Source organism: Mustela putorius, unplaced genomic scaffold, assembly GCF_011764305.1.
Source record: "Mustela putorius furo isolate JIRA1106 unplaced genomic scaffold, ASM1176430v1.1 tig00000738_pilon_pilon_pilon, whole genome shotgun sequence".
Lineage (NCBI taxonomy): Eukaryota > Metazoa > Chordata > Mammalia > Carnivora > Mustelidae > Mustela > Mustela putorius.
The window spans coordinates 3,784,932-3,808,170 of NW_025421463.1; the positions used below are offsets into that span (position 1 = coordinate 3,784,932).

The following is a 23,239-nucleotide window of genomic DNA, read 5'->3' on the forward strand; positions in this document are numbered from 1 at the left end:
AAAAAATAAAAATCTTGAAAAACAAATAAATAAACATCAGTAGAACTGATTACAGACCATACAACTGGGGTGCCTGGGTGGCTCAGTCGGTTAAGCATCTGCCTTTGGCTCAGGTCATGGTCCCAGGGTCCTGGATTTGAGCCCCACATTGGGCTCTCTGCTAAATGGGGAGCCTGCTTCCCCGTCTCCTCCTGGCCCTCTCCCCCTACCCTACCTGCTTGTGCTCTTTCTCTCAAATAAATAAAATCTTAAAATAAAAAAAGACCATACAACTTCAGTGTGAATCTATTTACAGGACTTTGCCCGCTGTAGAACTGCAGCACTGCTTTTTTACCCCTCCCTGTCTTACGGAGGGAGGGCTGGAGGCAGGAGCCCTGCCTGCCTAGGGAGCAGCCCACAGAGAGGCAGAGAGGAAGCCTGGGACCAGGTCTTCTTCAACTCTCAGTGCACACATAGCACACCACTCTTTTTTCAATATTTATTTTTAAAGATTTTATTTATTTGAGAGAGAGGAGAGAATGAGCAGTAGGGAGGGGCAGAGAGAAAAAGTCTCCCTGTCTGGCAGGAGGCCCGATGAGGGGCTGATCCCAAGACTCCGAGGTCATGACCTGAGCTGAAAGACAGATGCTTAAGCAAGTGAGCCACTAGGTGCCCCTCCTTTTCAACATTTTAAAGCCATCTGAAAATTTCTTCTGATGACAGATGCCTAGCTAATTCAATGTATATGTCACATGGCCTTCTGTTACCAAACAGAACCACATTTATAAAGTACTTCAAGAATAGAGCCTCCTCAGTAAAATTAGGTACATGATACTCCAAACAGTTTGACCCAAAACAGGCTAGAAGGGAAGTTTGTGTTTTCGAAATGGGAACTTGCCAGTAGGCTCCACCAGTTCCGAGGGCTAGATCATTAGGCTCGAGCCTCTTTTGGCTAATTCCATTAAACCACAATCACCAGGGGCTTTCTTGGACGATTAATGGCCATGGTTGGAATGTTACTTGTCAGGCTGCAAATTAGAATCATTTCCAGAAGAGGACCCAGAGGCAGCCTTGCCCTATACCGACTCAACAACCTCAAACAATGGTCTTGCCAGGCCCGCTAAAAATGAGGAATGTAACGAGGCGCCGCAGGCAGCGCGCCAGCTGCTGTGTGTTCCTGTTCTGGATTTGGCCCTTACTCCTCTCAGACGGGCTCCTGTACCAAGGACCACTTAAAATGGACTACATTGAACCAGTTAAGCGGATTTTGTGGGGGACGCAGCAGGACCTAACGTCATAGAATTCCTATTCTCCTTCCCTGGTCCTCTCCACGCCTGGCCTGGCCCGCCCTTGGCAGCGTCTTCACAGTTCAGTTGGGAGAGATGGGAGAGAGTCCCGGGGTCAGAGGATTTCTAAAGCTCATACCTTTGCATCATCCAACAAAGGGCTTCCTGGCTCCGAGTCGATGGAGTAAGGGGAGAAGCCAGCTTGGGACCCCGAGTCAGAGGCCGGAGGGGACATCAGAAGGACATTCTGATTAAAGTCATCAATCTTCAGCTCCACGTCATTGTCCACCAGGCTGCCTAGGTCGATGCCCTTCAGGAGCTCTGCAAAGAAAACCGCATCTGACAAATGGTCTGTTTCTCCAGAGCCCCCCCACCCCGCGCTGGTGCCTAGGCCAGGGCTGGGCTGGGGGAGGGGCCCACGGTCCTTTCTCCCGTACACCCCCGAAGGTGCCTTGTACACGGCCTTGGGCCCTCCGCAGGGCCCAGCACAGGACTTCTACAAGCAGAAGGTCTGATAACCCTTCTTTCGATGAGCACACTCACTGTTTTTCTGATTCGCCAGCTTCAGCACCATGTTCTCCTGGCGCAGTTTATGATTGACCTGCTGCAAGTACTTGATGTAGTCGATGGCCTTCCTCAGGACGCCAGACTTGTGCATCTGGGAAGGAAGAGGAGTGAAAACACAGTGGCATCCCTGCAGGCTACACGGTGAGAGGGCTGAGGCCCAGAGCCTGTGGGTGAAAGCAAGGCTCCAGGCTGCGATGCTGGCTCGCTCACTGGTTAGCTGTGTGACCCAGGACAAGTCACTCAGGATCTCTGAACCCCGCTTTTCTTGTCCTTAAAATGGGGATAATGGCGATATATGAGTCACAGGTGTGCAGTGAGGGCAAGATGAAGTAATACCGTATGGAGAGGAGCCCCCCTCCCCAGTCTGGTGCACAGTGACACTCGAAACACAGACGATTAGCTAGTACTCCTCTTAGAATAACCCTAGAACCAAAACAAACTTTAAAGAAAGCAAACAACAAAAATACCAGAGCACTGTTGGTTAACTATCTTAAGGAAAGTTCAATTAGCACAGTTCCGGTCCCTAGGCTAATAAGGAAAAAAAAATTGTCTTTCAAAACAGAGACGACGAAGATAAATAGATAACGGGTTTAAAAAAAAAAAATCTATGTGACAGAAGATAAATTCACTGAAATACCTGAAACAACGAACAATCTATTCCCTCTATTTGCTGCTGGTTAAAGACCCAATCTCCATCTTCTCTCTTCCCTAAAAAGGTAGAACTTCTGCTAACCACTCGCGAACACAACCGAACCTGTGTCAGCCACGCCACCAGCCGACGCCAAGGCACACCCAGCCCCGCACCCGGCCGCCATCTTGCAGCACGGATCGCTCCGCCTGTGCTACTGGAACCTGTGGTCACTGGAGAGCCAAGGTCCAGGCAGGCTGCTGCCTTACCAACCCCCACCAGTCCCCTTATGTTGGTTAGTATTTTATAATCTTGGGAAAAAACCACAAACCCAAGAAGCTTTAATAAGAAAGCGCCGCTAAACCATCCTTATGCTCACGCACTTGGACGTGGAGTCTCCTAAATTCCTACGGCCTAGACACAGAGACGGGAGACGATGGCACATGAAATGGTCGCTGCTCGGCACCCACCTTGGCATCTGTCCCCATGACCAGGTCCTTCAACTCGATGATTTTGTCATTGATAGAGGAGCGGTACCGTTTCTCGATGATGTTGTGGGTCGTTCGCCTTTCTCCTTCTTTGGGGGGCTCCAGTTGCTTGGCCCCCCCAGGCACCTGCTTAATGGGCACTTTCTCCTGCCCCATCATCACAGGCATTGTGGTCAAAATGGTCCCACTGCTGCCCACCAGAGTCTAGAACAGGCAGAGACACAGGGCAGAATTACCCCGTGGCTAGTTGGAGTAAAGCAATCCCAGAACAGAGACCTGCTGGCCTTGGCCTTGTGCCATTGCCTGGTCTGACACTCTTCGTGGCTGAACCAAATCAGGCCCCACGAAGCTTCAGAAGCCACGGTACCTGAGCTCCTACACTCCCTTCAGAACCACTGTCAACAAATCACACCACAATGGGATTAACGTGGGTAAGTATGTTTTAACCTTTGATCTAAGGGCACCCGAAACAAGTCATAGGATTCCTGTTTTGCAAGCAAACCATGAGCCACCTGTGAACTCACGTACACTGCACCGTATCATTCTGGCCTCAAGGAAAGCCTTCTCTTGGTGCAGGATATATCTTTTCCTCTCACATGACAGTGAAGTCACTCACTGTATTTCCTTATATAATTTGGCTATCAAAAAGCACAAGGGCAGAAGAAGGGCTAGAGCCATCCCAGTAGATAAACAGGCCAATTGTAGAGGCTCCCCCTTTTCTCCTCAAATCTGCTCTCTCCCCATTTCTATTTTTACCAATTTTAGTTTTATTTTCTTCAATAAATGGCCTCAATATCCAAATGGCCAGTGAACTTCATTAATCATTAAGAAGTAATTCTCACATAATAAAAAGCACACATTTTAAGTGTACAGCTTGATGCATTTTTTTAAAAGATTTTATTTATTTATTTGACAGAGAGAAATCACAAGTAGATGGATAGGCAGGCAGAGAGAGAGAGAGAGAGGTAAGCAGGCTCCCTGCCGAGCATAGAGCCCGATGTGAGACTTGATCCCAGGACCCCGAGATCATGACCCGAGCCGAAGGCAGCGGCTTAACCCACTGAGCCACCCAGGCGCCCCATTGATGCATTTTTAAAAAAAGATTTTATTTATTTATTTGACAGAGAGAGAGATCACAAGTAGGCAGAGAGGCAGGCAGAGAGAGAGGGGGAAGCAGGCTCCCCGCTGAGCAGAGAGCCCGACTCAGGGCTTGACCCCAGGACCCTGAGATCATGACCTGAGCTAAAGGCAGAGGCTTAACCCACTGAGCCACCCAGGTGCCCCAACTTGATGCATTTTTACGTATGGATATCACGTGTGTAACCAAGACAACCCAGACCAAGACAGAGACCATTTCTATCCCCTTAGAAAGCTTGCTGGTACCTCTTCCCAGTCCCACCTGCCCCTTCCCTAACTTGCGATCACTGCTCTGACCTCTAACACCACAGCTTCGTTCTGCCTCTTCTCGAACTTCATGTACCAGCATCCCCAGCGTGAGCTCCTCTGGGACAGGCATCTTTTGCTCAACGTACTATTTCTGAGGTTCAGCAGTTGTATATAGCAACGGTTCTTTTTGTTCCCACTTTTTGGCTCTTATGAATAAAGCTTACTCTCAAATTCTGATCACCTCTCACTCCCTCGGACTCTTTTGCTACAAGCCGCTGATGTGGCTGCGACCCTGCAGCCCAAGGACCGGGCCGTCCCTGTCCCTCACCTTGCAGCCCCTCCTTGCCTGGTGGGCCTGGGCTCTTTCAGAAGCCAAAGCCCCATCAGCGGGACCTAGAAGCAGACAGCCCTGGGTGAAGCCGTTACCCAGGAACCAGGGATACTCTGCTATTCCTCTCTCCCTCAGAGTCCCCAGTACTCCCACACTACATGCACTGATGGTACTTCTCAAGGGGGGGAAAAAAAACTCTAAAAGGGAGCGGTATTTGCAATCTGACACATTCCACAGGGGTTCTGCCCCTGTCCATTCTGTAGAAGTTTTGTGAACATCTCCAACAATTCCAAGAAAGGAGGGGTGGAGGGGGGAGGGCAGGAAGGAAGGCGGCTCTTACTGGTACTTGAAGGGCAGCTGTCTGGATGGGGGTGGTGAGGGCGGTGAGGGCTGGGTTCTGGACCGCGGCCATGACAGGGCTGCCATCTGTCTTTAGTGTGGTCAAAACAAGGGAATCTGTCTTGATGATCTGAGGCTGAACCAGGACCTGGATGGAGAAGGAAGAAAAGGAGAAAGGAAGGCAGTATTATTTTCCTATTTTGCCTTAGCTTCTTACTGTACAGACTCCCTCCAGGAAAGAATGAAAAAAAAAAATGTAACATTTTCCTCAAACTGAGAACACAGCTTGATGGCGGGGTTGAGAGGGAGAAAGAGTCGAGCTGAAGGGTCTTAGGTTTTAAGATTGGAAGGGTTTGAGAAAAGCAATGCCAGGGCCTGGCGGGGCAGAGTTGGTGGGGGTGGAGACAGAGGACAGGAAGGGGGTCTGATTTTGGACAAACTCAGGAAAGCCAGGAACATGGCTGAGACGCAGAAAGGAAAAAACCTGGAATTTTTTTTTTTTTTTCCCAAAGATAAATGACCTTGTTAGTGACTACAGTCCACTATAATACGTGACTTATAAACATCTTGGCACGTCTCCTTCCAGTTTAATGCCCGTTCTATGTGTCACTAGAATAAACTACCTCCACTGACTGAGTCTGCGTGAGGGCCGGCGTGGATCCACAGAGGCGGTCTCAGCCAGGTCTCCACACCCGGCTCAGGGGCACCTCCCAGGCACCCTAAATGCTGCTCCCTTACATGCTGCTGTTCCTTCGTAGTACGCAGACCACCTCTTCGACCAAAGGCCGGCTCCCAGCCTCTACCTGCCGCCCCCCCTGCCCCGACTTCTCTGCGGCCACCTACCGGGACCTGCTGCACCTGGGGGGCGGCGACCGTCTGCACCGTGGCCGGGGCGAGCGTCTGCAGCGTGCCATTGGCCGTCTGCGTCAGCACCCGCTGGGCCTGCACCGTCTGCACCTGCTGCTGGATGGTGACCGGCTGCACCTGGGAGGATGTCACCAGGCTTTGGACTTGAGGCTGAAGAACTTGGGAAAAGAGGAGGGAAAAGTCACACGGAGGAGAAATGTACCGTCACCGTGGCTTCAGCAACAAGTGAGGGGGGGGGTGCCTCAGAGCCATCCCGACTCCCCACCTGCTGCTGAAGAAGATGTGCACAGCCATTCACAGGCTGGTCTAGATAACAAGAACATTCCATGAGGGCTGCATCAACTTCTGAGGGAACGGGAACAGATTGTTTTATTACTCTGAGTGCTGGGGTGGAGGTGCCGGCAGCTAATCGGCCAGTGACTGCACCCAGCAAGGAATTCGGAATCCAAGGAACCTACAATCGCACCAGGCTTCATTCCTTCTCACAGAAGGAAGAGAAAGCGCACTCTGGGATGACTGACTCTGCTTTTTGCTTTGCTGCCTCTCCGCAGCCCCTAAGCCCTCAGCAGTGCACTGGAGAACTGTCAGATCCCTTGAGCTTCAGAATATCCTGCTCAGGGCTCCCGGCCGCACGGGCACGGGGTGTAACACGACACAGAGGGTCACTCGCACACACTGAGGCCCGCACGAGGCCTGCTGTGCAGAGCCGGAGCCCCTGCTCTAAGTCATACTCTCTGCGGTGGCTCAGGAGGTGTTTGCTGAATGAATGGTTCTCCAGCTCCGGGCGCCAGGATCTGGCTGGTGTTTGGGTAAGTCTCCGGACTCGTCTCACTCAAGCCTCTAGCTCTAGTTACCAGCGCGGCCCTGTGTCTACTCTGCTCGTTAGACGCTTCCACCAAGGGTTCTTGAAGCAGGCATGACAGCTACTAGGGTGTCTGAGGACACACAGAGTGTGAACTATTCCTGTCCTTGCCACCAGTGACCCCAAACTCATTCAGACCCGGTCATCCCCAAAGAGGGCAGAACCCTTGACCTCAGAAGCATCTGCAAACTGGCACAGAAACTTCTGAAGCAACCAATCACTCTGCTCTCTGACTTCTGAATCACCTTGGAAGCTGGTGGCTGCGTTCTGGTACAGCAAAGGCTGCTGGATGATCCTGGTCTGGGGAGCGGTGCTGAATGTCGGGGTGATCATCACTGTCTGCGGTGGCAGCTGCGCGGGGGGCGGCGGCGGGGGCTGGGGGCGAGGCTGGAGCACGGGAGCGGCCCGAGGCGGGGTGGGCACCGTGCTGGGGGGGACCTTGACTTGCAGGGCTGGCGCCTGGGGGGAGGCGGCCGAGGGAGAGAAGGCAGGCAGAGGGACCTGGCTGAAGGACCGCTGCTGCATCGAGGGGTCCCCCGCTCCAGCCCCCCCATTGCTGCTGCTGCCGCCGCTGCTGCCCCCGCTGCCTCCGCCACCGCCGCCGCCGCCGCCACCACCGGGGAAGGAGCTACACAGCTGCTCTGAGAACAAGTCAGGGAACTCTCCAACTTGATTGCTGACGAACTGCAGCATCTCTGTGAATAAACAAAAAGGAGTAATTTTATTGCCATACAAAAGATTTATTAACTTCCAAATTTGCTTAAGAAATGTAGGCATGCAAAGCAAAAAGCATTCCCGGGACCAGAGCAGAAGTGGGTCAGGAAACCCTCTTGGACCTCTCAGGAGGCAACCAATGGGCTTAGACGGCCAAGGGACAAGGGCACAGGACTTCCGTCTTCGAAGTTCTTCTCTCCCCACCCTACCTCCAGGCCCTTTCCACCAACTTTCCTGATTATATCAGGCCAAACGGAAGCTCCCTCTGCGGCAGGTGAGTATTGCTTTTGGAGGTTACTGCCCGTCTCATTTCACAACTGGGGACCCTTTGGTGGAAAGTGGGAGTTGCTGAGTTCAGCAGCCTCAGGTGTGAGGCCACCTCCAGTCTCAGCACTGCTCCCCCGGACAGGGCCCAAGTGCAGGGGTCAGGAGGCGTCTGGCTGCAAAGTCGTGCCAGACCCCAATCCGCCCTCAGCCCAGGCAGCATTCTCTGCTCACCACAGGCAGGCCCCCAGCCTTCTCTCCAAAAAAGGACATAGCCCTGGGCACTGCTGGTACCAGCAGCAACACTCAAGGATGATGAAGCTGATGGCCTCCGAGTTAGGCACTTTAGGGGTGGAGTGGATGGAAACATAATTGAAGCCCAGAACAGGGAAATAGCTTGTCCAAGGTCCTCCAGCTCATCAGGACACAGCGAGGATCAGAACCAGTTCTCTGTCTCCCAGCTGAACTTTCTCCCACTGTACCACAGGGCACTCACTGCCGAAAGGCTGGGCCAGAGCCCCCATGCTTTAGAGGGGGCCCACTCTGGCCCTCTTCGGGCTGGGCTCTTCTCTCTGAGCAAGGAGTCTGTGGGACCAGAGGGATGTGTCCACCTGGAGACCATGGCCCCCTTCTGGATTATGTTCCAAGTAGGAGCCCTAAGTCCCCAGCCCAAAGGGCCTCAAGCCTGCCTCCAGGGCCTCTTCCCCTACTTCATCCTCCCTGAAATTTACCAAAACCCAACTTAATCCACAACTAAAACTCATCTCTCATGACTCTTGCCTCCCCACAGAGCTGGTCCCCATTCGAAGTCTGGGGCCTCAGCTTCAGAGGCAGCTGATATAGTGTGGCAGCTATTTTCAGACCTATGGGTTCTTCAGGTTGCTTCCATTCCTTCCTCTTTGCTCTCTAATACATTCCCAAGAAGCTACTGCTTGATCCCAAAGTGTACACTCTCCTCCTTAGCTAAACATTCAAGGAAACACGATGCTCTGACTTAGCCACCAAAATACCCCAAACCAAAAAGAACAAGAACACCACCTCTTCTCATTCCCTCAAACCTCCACCACCAAGTCCCTCTCACCATCCCAGGTCTCTAACACCGTGTGTGTGTGCACACGCGCGCGCAAGTGCATTCACAGTAATGGGTCTGGGCTATGAAGAGCCTTAGGTCAAGGCAAGCAGAAAGCTCCTGGGGGAGCTTCCTCGGGTGGCTGAAGCTCAGCAGTTAGTACTTCCAGCGTTTGATCAGTTCAACCTGCTGGCAAAATGGCATCTCATCAGATGAAAGACTACACTGTACGGCAGTATTATTTACCAATACCTCAACACTGCTGTGTGTGGGGAGGAGAAATGGGAACATTGCAAAGTTTTAAGGAAATGCTTAAGAGGAACCGAAGAATCTGTTGAGCTTTCCAGAATTCCCATAAAGTTCTTACTCTGGAGGATCAACACAGAGGCCTGCTTTGTGAGCCCAAAAAACATCTCTCCCTGATTGACTGTTTCAATCCATGGAAAGCTAAGGAGGGCACAAGGCAACAGAGGCCAGAGGCTTGGCAGACAGGGCACAGACTGGCACCAGCTGGGTCTCAAGGTGCCACCCACACAGCCATGTGAACGTGGGCAAGTCACCTCTCACACCCTGGTTTCCTCACCACAGAAGGCTGCCTTGAGAACACATGGCTTCTTTGTTGTGGGGATTGATAGAGTCATTTGTGCAGAGTGCTCGGTGAGAGGCAGACCTTTGTAAAGGTCGCCGTTAGTGGTCATTCCGGAGCACCGAGCTCCTGGGCACTTCACTCCACTTATCTCGCTGGTCGAGTGTTCTCCAAAACCTTTCATGGAGAAAGACATGGGCTGGCACAGCGAAATAACCAGCAGAGGTCACAAAGCTTGTTCACAAAGCAGGTTAAGAGTGTGTAGGCAGATGGGATGCGGTGGTTTAAATTAAAAAAATAAATCCTTTCCAACCCACACACGACAAGCTCCAGCGGTGTTATCTGCAGCCAGGCGGAGAAGCGTGGGGCTGAACGGCGCAGAGGGGCCCCTTAAGACCAAGCATTTGAAGGAAGAAGTAATGGGAAGAGGCTCCCTGAGCCCCCGCTCCAGCAGGGCACACTGGGCCTTCCTGGGACCCCATCTGGTCTGCAGTGACAGAGGAGGGGACGCCCTGCCAGCCAGAACGAGGCCAGGAGAATGGATGCGCGGAAAGCCCACCCTGGGTGCAGTTTTGCGCTAACGCTCCATGCTGCGCCCTGTGGGAGAATCCTAACGTCTGTGTTTGCTGCTCCAATCACTGGAGTGCCACAATGACACTGGCTCTCATTTCCGCCGGGGGCCATGAAACCCAGAAAAGAGAGGCATGGGAGAAGGCACAGGTTTTATGGGGCTTTGAAAATGACGTTCCAGATCCTGCACGACGAGCTGCGGTCCCTAGAGTGGAGGGCCAGACTCCGGCCTCCTGGGAGGCCCCTAGGCCTGCAAACCTGAGCTTACCTGGCAGGGTGCTACCAGTGGTTACCTTCCCCAAACAAGCCACAGTCCCATTTTTTAGCTGCTGCTTCAAGTAAGGGGTAAGTCTGCTTAATAAAGTAAGTTGGGCCTCAAGAAACTACACTTGGGTTTTGATCTCTTTAAAAGCTCAAGCTCATAGCCCAAATCAGACGATGCGGCTGTCACCTGTGCACTGCAACCATCCAGAGCCTCATCCAGAGACCCCAAGTTCATGTGCACTTTGAGGAGCTTGCAACCACCAAGCACTTTGCCTGGCCCAGCTAGCAGCATCCACCTGAGAGTAAGGTGACCCAAAATCTGGGCAGATTAATTCTGGCCAGGGATACAGAGTCTAAAGCCCCAAATGAGGTAACACAGTCTCCAAACTGCATAGTCAGTCAGGCAACAATCCTTCACTGGGCATCTGCTACCTGGCCCAGATAGGCTCTAAGAGACGTCACAAAGGTCATTTATTCTTCTTAGATTTTGTATTTTGTTACTGCCTTGTGTCAGATAATGTTCTAAAATAACTTTCTTTTTTAAAATCATAAAAGTCACACTATGGAAAAAATTTAGAAAAAAGTTAAAGGAAAAAAAATCTGCAATTCCACCTCCCTGAGACATCTACTGTCGATGTTTCGATGTGTCCTTCCCAAGAGCAGGGCTTGCTTGCACGCGCAGGTACACACATGTGTAAGGACAGTTTTACAAAAGTGGGATCGCACTGAAGAGGCTCTGTTGCCCCCTGCCCCCCTTATTCAGTAAGACATGGGGAGTGTTCCGTGTCAGCCATTATGGCTACGACAGTGTTCTCTGGGGGAGTCCCGAAGTATGCATCGTAACATGTGGTATTGACACCCTAGAATTTCACCACTTAGTGATGACAAATGGCTATTTTCCATTTTTTAGCATTAACAACTTTTGTTTCTTTCTTTCTTTCTTTCTTTCTTTTTTTTTTTTTTTTTTTTTTTTTTTTTTTTTTTTTAGCTTTATTTATGGAGGGGAGAGAGGAATGGAGAATCTCAAGCAGCACGGAGCCCGACATGGGGCTCGATCTCACAACCCTGAGGACATGAGCCTAAAAGCAGGAGTTGGACGCTTAACCGACTGCGCCACCCAGGTGCCTCCAGTGTTAACAACTCTTACAAAAATCTTTTCCCACTGATCTGATGATTGGGATAAACTTCTAGAAATTGATGGCGGGGTCAAAGGACGGGTTTATGTGCTTCGGGGAGGCTATACCAATCTATGCTTCTGCCAGCATTTCCCCACATCTGTTTCTGTCATTCAGGCGGTGGGGAAAGAATGACATCAAACTGTTTTGGCTCGCATGAATGAGCGCTAAATGAGGCTGGATGTCTCCCTGCCAATTTTACTGGCCATTTGTATTTCTCCCTTTGTAAATTGCCTGCTCTTGACCTTTGTGCATTTTTCTATTGGGCTACTTGTTTCTTTTTAATTTCATACACTGTGGGTATATCCTCCTTATATATGTGCAAATATCCGCCACAATGTTATTCTTTTTTATTGATGTACAATTGACATACAATCCACTTTATTTTTCTTTAAATTTGTTGAGAAAAAAGAGCGGCACGTGGGTGGCTCAGTCAGTTAAGTCCAGGCTCAGGTCAAGATCTCAGGGTCCTGGGATGAAGCACCTCCCCCCAAATCAGGCTCCCTGCTCAGTGGGGAGTTTCTCCCTCTCCTTCTGTTCCCCTTCCTTTCCCTTGCGCCCTGCTCCTGCGTGCTCTTCTCTCTTAATCTCTCTCAAATAAATAAATAAAATCTTTAAAAAGACAAAGTTGCTGAGAAAAAAAAATGGCACAGGGTTAAGTTATTATGCCCTAGCCCTATAACTTAAAGTTTTACTTCTCTGGGCCATAGTTCTCTCACCTATAAAATGAGGCTGAAATTACACCCACCTGGCGGGGACGCTGAGAGCGCATGGACTCCAAGGCACAGGGCCTGGCCCTCGGGAATGCCTAGTTCATGCTATTCAAGGCAGGGTTTTTGACAGTCAGTTTTGCTTGGACCCTTGTTTTGAAAATTTGAATTTGTTCCAGTGCATTTGGATTTATCAGGGAACAATCTGGGCCTATCGTGAATTTTGTGTTTACTTATGCATGAGAGAAACACTAGAAAATGCAAAAACATTCCCAGCTGAAATGAGCCACACAGGACTACACGAAATGAGCAAAGGCGCACAACTCAAACATCCGCCAGCTTCGTCAGCTCACTGCACGTGTTACAAACCACAACCATCCACATTGGGACCAGAACTTCCCATGGACTGTAGACTGCCCTCCGCCCATCACTACACAGGAGCTCGGAAGCTGGAACTTCTAACGCCCACTTCCACGAGCAAACCTTAGGTCTTTTTTAAGGTAAGGGGTCCTATCTGTTGGGGTATTTCTGTGTTTCTTACCCACTAAGAATCTGTAAACTGAGCTGTTTTATTAGGTTCTTAGCTTCCAGTCTTTTTATTTTCTTTTTGTTACCACTGAAGATTTTGAGTGTTGTTACCCAAACCCCACCTCCCTCACACGCTGTGGTTTGCATTACAATTTTGCTCAGTGTGGGGATTTTTAGGAACAGATACGTTGTGTTACAGCAGAACTGCCTATACACAAATGCTAATACTGTGTAATGATATTACATGGTTTTTGTGTTACACTGAAAAGGTCCCGCATCTCCAAGATTAGGATAGTCACCTAAACCTTCTTCATGGAGTGTTGTTTATTTAATCTTGCCCCACATCAGACCTGCCCAACAACATAAGAACACTGAATAAATGTGGTATGTGATGTCTGTAGGCTGCTGGGAGTGAGATGGACCACAACCACTGACTGAGAGGGAGATAAGCACAAAAGTTTATTCCCAACAAGCAAGCTTCTTAAGAAACAAGTATCCTGGAAAAAATAAAAAGAAAGAAAGAAAGAAAGAAACAAACAAACAAACAAGTATCCTGAATTCAAGATGACGATCCGATCTTCCCTCCTTCCTTCCTACCCTTCCCTAGGATTTGTTTTAAAAAAAAGGGGCGCCTGGGTGGCTCAGTGGGTTAAAGCCTCTGCCTTCAGCTCAGGTCATGATCCCAGGGTCCTGGGATAGAGCTCAGCAGGGAGCCTGCTTCCTCCTTCTCTCTCTCTGCCTGCCTCTCAGCCTACTTGTGATCTCTGCCTGTCAAATAAATAAATAAAATCTTAAAAAAAAAAAAATCAAATGCAGACTAGTATCAAGCCTGAGGGTCAATAGTGAGGTAACTTTTCTCCACCATTTTGCTATGTGTAGTCCCCACTGCTTTCTCAGGACCTGAAAAATTAGTTATCGCCCCTCAGGTCACCAGAAGAGCAGTTCAGAAGCTGGGCTGTCAACTACACCCTTCTGCACAGAAACCCTGAAATGCAAGACTGTAAGGAGCATAGGGACAATGGTTAACAGGCAAACTGGTGCCTAAAACCATTCCAAACACCAGGGGGCCCATTTGCTAAGAAGCTCATAGCACAGGGATAGTATCATGTTCTTAAAGGGAATTCTGGGTCACCTTCTTGGGGGACAGGGAGTCCGGAGGAGGGCTGAATGACACCGGATGGCAAACTAGTGACTCAGGCATCCTATGTTTTAGGTGAGGGATGAGTAAACTCTTTTTACTTACAAAGAAACCACAAAGGAAAATTGGGCAGGGAGGTGGGGGTTCTCAAACACGTGTGTTGCATAACACACACTAATGTATCTCTGCATATATCAAATATTACGTAACGAGATAGATGAAAATTAAGAGACAAAGCACAAAGGGAAGCGGAGTCATTCTCAAATGGCATTCTGGTCTGCTCTGTTTGGCTCTCTCCCTGCCTGCCCGGCTGGCTGTTAGGGGCAGCCTGAGTCCCAGCTGAGCTGGCCAGTCCTGCCTCCTCTGTCCCACACAGCAGATTCCCAGAGCAGTTCCCAGTTTCAACCAGAACAATGATCTTCAGCACGACCTTCAACTGCTCTTTCTGCTTCTTTCCTCGGCCAGTTTACTATGCACTTCTGGCAGGTCTCCCTTCACGGTAGCAGTTTCCTGCTTAACTTCCATACTCTGCCTTGATTTCAACCGCAGCCTCCTACCCAGTAACAACTGTCGTCTTTGAGTATCTTGTTGGTCCAACAGTCTTTCAAATCAAATCAAATCTCTAAAACACAAGCGTCAAAGCTTCCTACCGACTGCTCCCTCCCACTCCAAGGGATTTCACTTCCCACTCACCTTAGCTCATCATTCACCTGGGGAAAATACCCACCCCCTTTTCTGCACATGCCTTTGGCGGGGTTAGGGAACAGAGCCTTCTCTGTGACTCCCGTGCCCCACCTTTTCTGCTCTTTACCACCCTCTCTTCCCATCTGAATTTCACAATTCCATTTCAAAACCACTTCAGGATTACTCTCCACCGGGACTCTTCTCTACCTCAGGCCGGCCATCTTTGAGCTCTTGAAACCAGCTGTGATTTATTTGTTAAGAAAAATTATCTGAGGGGAGCCTGGTGGCTCAGCTGGTTAAGCATCCCGCTCTTGGTGTCAGTTCGGGTCTCAGGGTAGTGAGACTGAGCCCTGCCTCTGCACTGGGCATGGGATTGCTTTTAAGTCTCTCTCTCTCTGCCGCCCCACTCCCAAAGGACACCAGCACACACTCTCTGAAAAAAAAATAAAAAGAAGAAAAGAAAAAGAAAAAGAAAAAAAGGGGGGATTATCTGAAACTTAAAAATAAGGCAAAAAAAAAATGTCCTTTTAGAGTTATACTAGAGGTAGCCATGTCTATGCTGACTACATCAAAGTCATCTGATGCTCTAGAAACATAAATTTGTCTGACTTTCTATTTACCGCAGATCAGACCCACATTCTGTAAAGTTAGATGTTCATGTAATAGAAAACTGGTAAGCTGTGAACAATTTTAAAAAAGATAAACTTGAAAGCTTTATTTTTATTGCCCTGTAAGACAGTAACCAGTTTTGCAACTAAATTTGCAATCTTATTCCTGCATCCTTTTTTTAAAAACTACATAAATACCTCTGTTACCTTTTCCTTTGACCCAGCTTTGTCATCTTTTTTTTTTTTTTTAAAGATTTTATTTATTTATCAGAGAGATAGAGGGGGAGAGAGCGAGCACAGGCAGACAGAATGGCAGGCAGAGGCAGAGGGAGAAGCAGGCTCCCTGCTGAGCAAGGAGCCCGATGTGGGACTCGATCCCAGGACGCTGGGATCATGACCTGAGCGGAAGGCAGCTGCTTAACCAACTGAGCCACCCAGGCATCCCCAGATTTGTCATCTTTATGGTTTTTTCACTAATAATGTTAATAAATCTCTGATATGTGCTGATGATGTCTTAGTATAAGAGTAGGTTTTTCACATATAAACGTTTTTAGTTTGCCACATTAAATATAGTAAGTTATATTTTTAAATGTTTTTTTGATATTTTGTAATTCACAAGTACATGGACAAAATCTTCCACTCCCCTGTACCTCTTCAACCATTAACCACTCTGGCAGTTTAAAAAACTGGCATCAGTTCCCTGAAGTGCTCCCCAAAGCAACTTTCACGCAATCTGTCAAAATGGCAATTATGCTTTCTGAACCAAAACTAGAAGGGACATATCACCTCACAATGGGACAAGATATTTTTGAAATCCAGGTTATCCTGGAAAATCTGGACAAATCTGCAATTTCTGTAAAGCTTCTACTTTTGGTGAAGTGGGTATGTAAATGCAAAAGGATTTAAGCCTGTTGAGCACCCACTGTGTGCTGGCCTAGAGAGATGATAAAAAAAAACTCCTTGACCTCAATGAGTTAGTGAAAGTGACATAATCACAGCAGCAAGGAGGACCCAGGGCAGGTGTAAGTGGAGCAGCTTCCTGACGGAGCTAGACTAAGGCTGATGGGCACCCAATGTGAATTCTAGGCCCAGGGAATCTCACAAGCCCAGGCTTGGAAGCATAGAGCTAGCACAGCGGGCTGCTGAGGAGAATGGGCAACTGGCAGGACCCCGGCCTGGGCAGGTAGTCAGGGTCAAATCATGTCAGGTTCTATAGCTCATGCTGATGAACCTGATCTTTCTCCTTATCAAAGAAGGAAATGCCATAGCAAGTAGTCCAACAATGCTCTAGGAAGGGGAGCCTCTCTGGCCCAGTAGTTGCTCCTGCTAGTTTGTATAGGGGAGGCTGCTGGCTTCCCCAGAACCCCACAACATCACAAACACATTAAGTATTCTGGGCACATACTTAAGAGTGAATTCTGACTTGTGAGGATAATATCAAAATAGCTGAAACAAAACTTGGAGAGCTTCATCAACTGATGAGAATCAGAGATCACATTTATGTATTATTTAAAAGTACACAGGTGGTTATGACTAAAATTACTTTCACAGGGCACCTGGGTGGCTCAGTGGGTTAAGCCACTGCCTTCGGCTCAGGTCAGGATCTCAGGGTCCTGGGATGGAGTCCCGCATTGGGCTCTCTGCTCAGCAGGGAGCCTGCTTCCCTCTCTCTCTCTCTCTGCCTGCTTGTGATCTCTGTCTGTCAAATCAACAAATAAAATCTTTAAAAAAAAAAAATTACTTTCACAGTGATTCTAGGTGGACAACATAATAATAGCTCTCACTGATACCTACTTAGTACTTTATATAAACTCTAAGACCAGTATTACTCCTTTGCTTATTAATAAATGAGGAAAATAAGATTCAAAGAAATTAAATTACTTGCCTGAGTCCCCTCATAAGATTACAAAGTGGCTGAACCGAGATTTGATTTGAGATCAGATTTTGGTTTATCTGAATCTCTCCTCTATGTATACTATTTTCCCTATAAAACAACATTGCCTGAATTTTACGTTTGTGCTCATCACAACTTGGGAGAGAGATGCGAGAGAGACCTGGAGTGACAATAAAGTAAGGAGAATTGAGGGGTGTGGTATAGAGGGGGGTGCTTATGTAATCCATCTCATTATTTCCAATATTAAGTTCAATGCTAATGGAAGATTAAAAAATCTCAGGGCGAGCATGCATGTAACTGACTCACTGGGGGAACAGGGGAGAGATATTTTTGCCTGCCTATTTGTATTCTGTGAGCATTCCTTCCTACTCAAATGATTACATTTATTCTCCAAATGAGACTTTCTGCCTTGATAAGATGCTTTTTCTAGAAGTCTCTCTCGATCTTTTGAAAAATACAAAACAAATAAAGACACATCAGTTAAGACATGCATTCAACAAACATTAACTGCATTTGTTATGTGCCAAATACAAAATTAAAAGCCTTCAAGAGGTACATGTTCTTTCTTTTTAAAGATTTTAATTTATTTATTTGATGGAGAGAGAAAGCACAAGTAGGCAGAGAGGCAGGCAGAAGGAGAGGGTCAGTCTCTCCACGGAGCAGGGAGCCGGATGCAGGGCTCGATCCCAGGACCCTGGGATCATGGCCTGAGCCGAAGGTAGAGGCTTAACCCACTGAGCCACCCAGGCGCCCCAAGAATCTTTTGTAGTTGATTTTTACTACTATTTATCTACTGTTTGTGTGTGAGTACATATTTATACGCGAAGTTTAAACATTTTTCTGCCACTGGAGAAGAACCCCATTAGCACTACCCCCCAGTTGTTCTCGCTGGCACGCGCCCACATACTGCGGTATGTAACCTTCCAATCTCCCTGTGAGGCAGCAGCTTCAGCTACTCTTTGAAAAAAGAGTTAGTGTGTGTAAAGCGCGGAGAACAGGGCCGACATAAAAGTTAGTGAGAAGTGGCGGTGGTTACACGGATTAAGTCCAAGTCCAGAGAGGGGATGGCCTGCACGTGGTCGCAGGCAGGTGGCTGAGTGAGTGGCAGTCACCCCTTCCTCTTCCCAAGCCTGTGCTCTTCTCACAAGTGCCCTGCCCCAGAAGTCCCCGAAAACCACACTGCGGGCCTTCCTCTCCGGAATGTTGTCCCTGCGCATGCCCAGCCTCCGGCCGGGGCTCAGAACCCTGCAGTCAGCAACCAGGTTGGACACCGGGCAAGCGCCCCACCCTGGGGCCCAGGCAGCCCTTACTCAACACCTAGTTAGAGGCATCATACTGCTGGCACCCCACTTTGAAAGGCCATTCCTCTTACTCCACCTATTACTTTTAAATGCCTGCTCTTAGGAAGAGGTTAAGAAGAGACTTTGAGAACAATTAAGAAGAAAAAACCTGAGCCAATTAGTGGCAGTGCTAATAAAAATAGTATCTAATTGTTAACATTTACCAAACTCTTACTAGTTGTCAGCAGTTGTGTTAAGCACTTTGCACAGATTCCCTCAGTTAATCTCCACACACTTTGACACCATTATCACCTCCACTTCACAGACAAGGTAAAGGAGGCACAGAGAGGTTAAGCTGCTTGTCTAACGTCACCCAGTCGGGTGGTGGAGCTGGAATCTGAGGTCAAGTTCTCAGCCACCACGTTGCACAGATGCATTGGTTCTATCACCGAAGGGAATTCACCAGACAGACCCCCGCAACAGGGAGATGCTCCTTGCGTGCCTCACTCAGGAAAGAGAGCCAACACCCCCCACTGAGAAGGGGAAGGACTGTCAGCTCTGGTCGGCCTGCATTTCCGGCTAGTCACTTGCCCCTCCCTGCACCGCAAGGCAAGACTCTCCCTCTCCTGGAAAGAGACAGAAAGGTGAGCAAGATGGAGAGTGAGACTCCCAGGAACCCATCCCACACCGTCCTGTTCTGGAAGACAAGGGCATCACACTGCACAGCGCCAGGTGACCAAGTGTCCACAAAATCAGGCGCAAGCAGAACCACCCTCCTGACTCTCCCAGGTGCAGAGTCTCCATAGCAGGGGATCTCAACCCTGCTCAGTCCTAAAGCCAGCCAGGCAGAGGTGAAAGACCCCAATAACCCACCATCCCGTCCTTCGGCTCACGGCCACCCTCAAAGCTCCCTAAGACTAAGGACAAAACAAATACTTGCAAAGCAGGTTATTAAGTCATGCTACCAACACCACCCCCCACCCCCCGCACCTGCACCACACCTGTGGGTTACCCTGCGAGGCGCTGGAGGCCACTGAGCACCTCGCCTGGGACCCGGCCCAGAGCCAGGACTCACAAGGGCTGCTTCTCCTCCCACCTCCCATCTCCCAGCGAAGACAGAGAAAGCCAACCAACTCCCATCCAGGGTGGTAAGGACAAGAACGGCCAGGCGCCTCACAAAAAAAGGGCCGTCAGGGAGTAGAGACAGGACTGACCGAGCTGGAAGGCAGGGGACGAAGAGTTTTAGGAGTCAGAGAGAAGGAAGGTTATTGCAGGCAAAGGAAACGGGCTGAACAAAACCACAGCACCAGGAAACGCCCTGCGAGCCGCTGAAATGGAGAGAGTGTGAACAGAGAGGGCAGATGCTGTTGCTGACAATTAAGCTGGGAAAGGCCTTAACGGCACCCTAAGGCATTTGGCTCTTCTTGTGGAGGCCAAGGGAGGCACAGAAAATGTAGTGGACATTTGCCACTTTTGTTGTTTGTCTGTCATCTGGCTGACCATCCCCCCAGGACCCTGATATTCCTTGTGGAGAACCCTCACTGGGTGGTCTTGGTGGGAGGTCAGGCTTTCTGCCAATCAGCCTGGATTCTCGCAGACCCCCAACCAGGGGCATGGCTCTTGCCACGGAAAGCAGCGGGGTCCTCCCCCAGCAGCCCCGGGGCTCGCCTTAGCTAAGCTCTGCAGATGAGCATCCCTTGGTTCTGGCCCGTTTTCCAAGCTTGGCTCTGTAGTTTTTCTGGTCAGTCCGTGCCAGTAAACTCTTCCGTTCACGCTAGCCAGAGGCAGTTTCCGCTGCTTATCACCAAGACTCCTGACTGATAGAGCACACAGACGCAGCAGAGGGAGGGACCAGACCAAAACCATGTTTGAGGAAGATAAGGAACAACAGTTATCAGGATGGTAGCCTGCCAACCCCACACGCCCAAGTGCCTTTCGAAAGGGCTGTTCCCTGAGCCTGGAACACGACTCCTCTCTCCCGCCCCCTTAGCTGTAAGAGCCCAGCTTGCAAGGCGCCTCCACAAGAAACCTCTGATCCCACCGCTCCACTCCTTAGGCGCCCCTCCTGGATGCCACCCTAGACCTGTGGGTTCTCAGACACTTTGCCGTTTGAGAACCTTAGTTCTCTACTGCACTCTGGCCACGCTGAATCACATGTTCCCAGAACATGCCAAATTATTCCCAACTCTGCTCCAATTCTGTCAAAAATGAACACCCTGACACTTTTCCTTTCTAAAGTTCTATTCACTCATCCTTCACATGTTGGCTCAAATGCTAAAGTCCTTGTGAAGATCTTGCTAATTCCCTTCGCCAGTGCTCAAAAAAACCTTGGAGTTTGTATCTCTGCCATGGTTTCTGCTGCATTTCACTTTGTAAATCCGGCTGTTCAGAGGTCAGCTCCCTGAAAGTGGGGACAGTTTCCTTCATATCCAATACCCCAAAGAGTCTAACACTGCTGTGAATATAGTGGATACTCATTCGTGCTGAACTGGTCTGAACAAGTTTAAAAAGTTTTGTGTTTTTGTTTTTTTTTTAAGATTTTATTTATTTGGGCGCCTGGGTGGCTCAGTGGGTTAAGCCGCTGCCTTCGGCTCAGGTCATGATCTCAGGGTCCTGGGATCGAGTCCCGCATCGGGCTCTCTGCTCAGCGGGGAGCCTGCTTCCTCCTCTCTCTCTCTCTGCCTGCCTCTCTGCCTACTTGTGATCTCTCTCTGTCAAATAAATAAATAAAATCTTAAAAAAAAAAAAAGATTTTATTTATTTGACAGAGATCACAAGTAGTCAGAGAGGCAGGCAGAGAGAGAGGAAGGGAAGCTGGCTCCCCGCTGAGCAGAGAGCCCGATGCGGGGCTCGATTCCAGGACCCTGGAATCATGACCTGAGCCGAAGGCAGAGGCTTTAACCCACTGAGCCACCCAGGCGCCCCCAAAAAGTTGTTTCAAAAAAAATTTTTAAAGACTTCTGACCAGAGCAGGGTCTCCTAAGACAGGCTTCCTGAGTCAGGATACCTTCCACCTCATTGCCACAGGGAAGGAAAGAGTATGGGCACCCATGTTAGAAGCCCCAAATTCAACTCCCAACTCCCATCAGCATGGGACATCTTGGGCAATTCATTTTCTCTCTCTGTTTCAGTGTCTCATCTGCAAAATGGGAATAAAAAGTAAGCCATCTACCTCACAGCACTGTCAGGAAGACAAATGCCCAACTTTTGTAAATTACAAGGCTTCACCATAAATTTCACACTTAGCCGGAAGCAGGGTCTCCCCCTGTTGCTGTGGGATGGTAAAGGCCCCAGCCGGGCAGACAGCAGTTTAACAAGGCAGCTCTACATCTGGTTTGCAGCCGGATTTTCACCACTGGTCCAAACCAGATTCTGAACCCAACAGACCAGTTCCACCTGCCAGATGCGGAAGCCAGATTGTAAGGGACATTCTGACACATATTCTTTAGCAATTCCACAGGGCCTAAGTACTGCAGAAAGGGCTGTGCTTTTCCAGTTTCCAAGCCAGTCAATGGTTTAGGATTAGTTTCTAAACAGAAGTTCCCCAGAGAGCCTTACCTGAAGGCCCCAGTCTCTGGGATCCTGCTACTCTAAAAAATTCCACAATGACCGCCCCCCCTCAAATCCACAATGTCAACCAAGTTTAACCCTTGAATCCTGTGGTCCGAAAATGGAACATTTTACCCTGTACTCTGTGACTGCTCCTTTGTGTCCCGCCCACCACACCTACAAAAGCCCTTTCAAAAGGAAGAAATAAACATTCCAAAACTGTATTACAAAAAGGGCCCTTTGGGGGCGCCTGGGTGGCTCAGTGGGTTAAGCCGCTGTCTTCTGCTCAGGTCATGATCTCAGGGTCCTGGGATCGAGTCCCACATTGGGCTCTCTGCTCGGCGGGGAGCCTGCTTCCCTCTCTCTCTCTCTCTCTGCCAGCCTCTCTACCTACCTGTGATCTCTCTCTGTCAAATAAATAAATAAAATATTTAAAAAAAAAAAAAAAAAAAAAAAAAAAACAAAAAGGGCCCTTTGGTCCTAAGAGTCAACTTGCGAAGTGAAGTTCCTCTTTCATTCTCAGATACAGTCAAAAGGGCATGTCAGTTCCTGTCCTCTTCCTTCTATGTGCTTTGTTCACTTCTTGCAGCACCTGTGACGTAGACATCGCCAGTCCCTACCTTATAGCAGAAACTAAGGCTCAGAGAAGTGCTGCAGGGCCCAGGGGGAAGTCACTTGAAGTTCAAGTCCACGGCAGACCCCTCATGATAAACACATGTCCCTAAATGTGTACCTGAGCAGAGGATCCAGGGTCTCTCTGGCCTTCGTCCACCACACCAGCTTGTGTTTGCAACCAGGAAGTCCACTGACATCAGACAGAGATGTAGCACAAGATATAGGAAAAGTACACGGGTTTTGGAGTTAGACATGTCTGGAGTGAGGTCATCATTCTATCACTTACAAATTGTGTAATCTGGGCCCCAGTTTCTTGTCTCTAGCACACCACAGAACTGGGAGGAAGGATTAAAAGCAAAACCACATTAGGAGGCAATTGTAGGTAAAGGGCCAAACACACTTGCTTGTTTACCCCACCAGTGCTGTGCCCAGACCCCGCATAACACAGGTCCTGTAAAGATCTCAACTGCATGCCTGCGTAGACACAGCGATTGCAAAACCAGGTGAAGGACAGAAAAGTAAAGGCGACTGTGGGGACAGTCAATAACTAATAAAGAAAAAAATGAGTCACTTTATCCTAGAGAACACCAATGACTTTTAAAGTTCAAAGGAAGGTAATAGGAGAACGGAGCTATTCAGAACAAGGGGTACTCCCTAAAATGTCCGATGATTTTGGTGAAAAGTAGTCTTAAGAGAATTACAGCGAAAGGAAGCAACTTCCAGAACACCGTTTATAGTGATGGCAAGTCCCCAAAATGTTTTCTAAGAGGACACACTGAAATTTCAGGGCTCCATGGGCTGCCACCGTGAAGCTACATTAAAGAAAGCCCAGACAGAGAAGAGAGTCCCAGCAAAACA

General features: G+C 49.0%; 1 protein-coding gene across 2 annotated transcripts in view; it reads right to left on the reverse strand.

Moving 5' to 3' along the window:
* The window catches only part of SREBF2 (sterol regulatory element binding transcription factor 2), a 59,069-nt gene that overhangs the window by 27,135 nt on the left and 8,695 nt on the right, over positions 1-23,239 (reverse strand). Inside the window, exons 2-8 of one of the 2 annotated variants that reach the window (XM_045083779.1) lie at positions 22,500-22,571; positions 6,979-7,428; positions 5,848-6,029; positions 5,006-5,152; positions 2,931-3,152; positions 1,809-1,923; positions 1,405-1,586 (exon numbers count right to left, since the gene is read on the reverse strand). In XM_045083779.1, coding sequence (XP_044939714.1) covers positions 1,405-1,586; positions 1,809-1,923; positions 2,931-3,152; positions 5,006-5,152; positions 5,848-6,029; positions 6,979-7,428; positions 22,500-22,571 — 1,370 coding nt within the window. The remainder of the gene's footprint in view (positions 1-1,404; positions 1,587-1,808; positions 1,924-2,930; positions 3,153-5,005; positions 5,153-5,847; positions 6,030-6,978; positions 7,429-22,499; positions 22,572-23,239) is intronic. The other variant, XM_045083780.1, reaches the window with a different exon arrangement.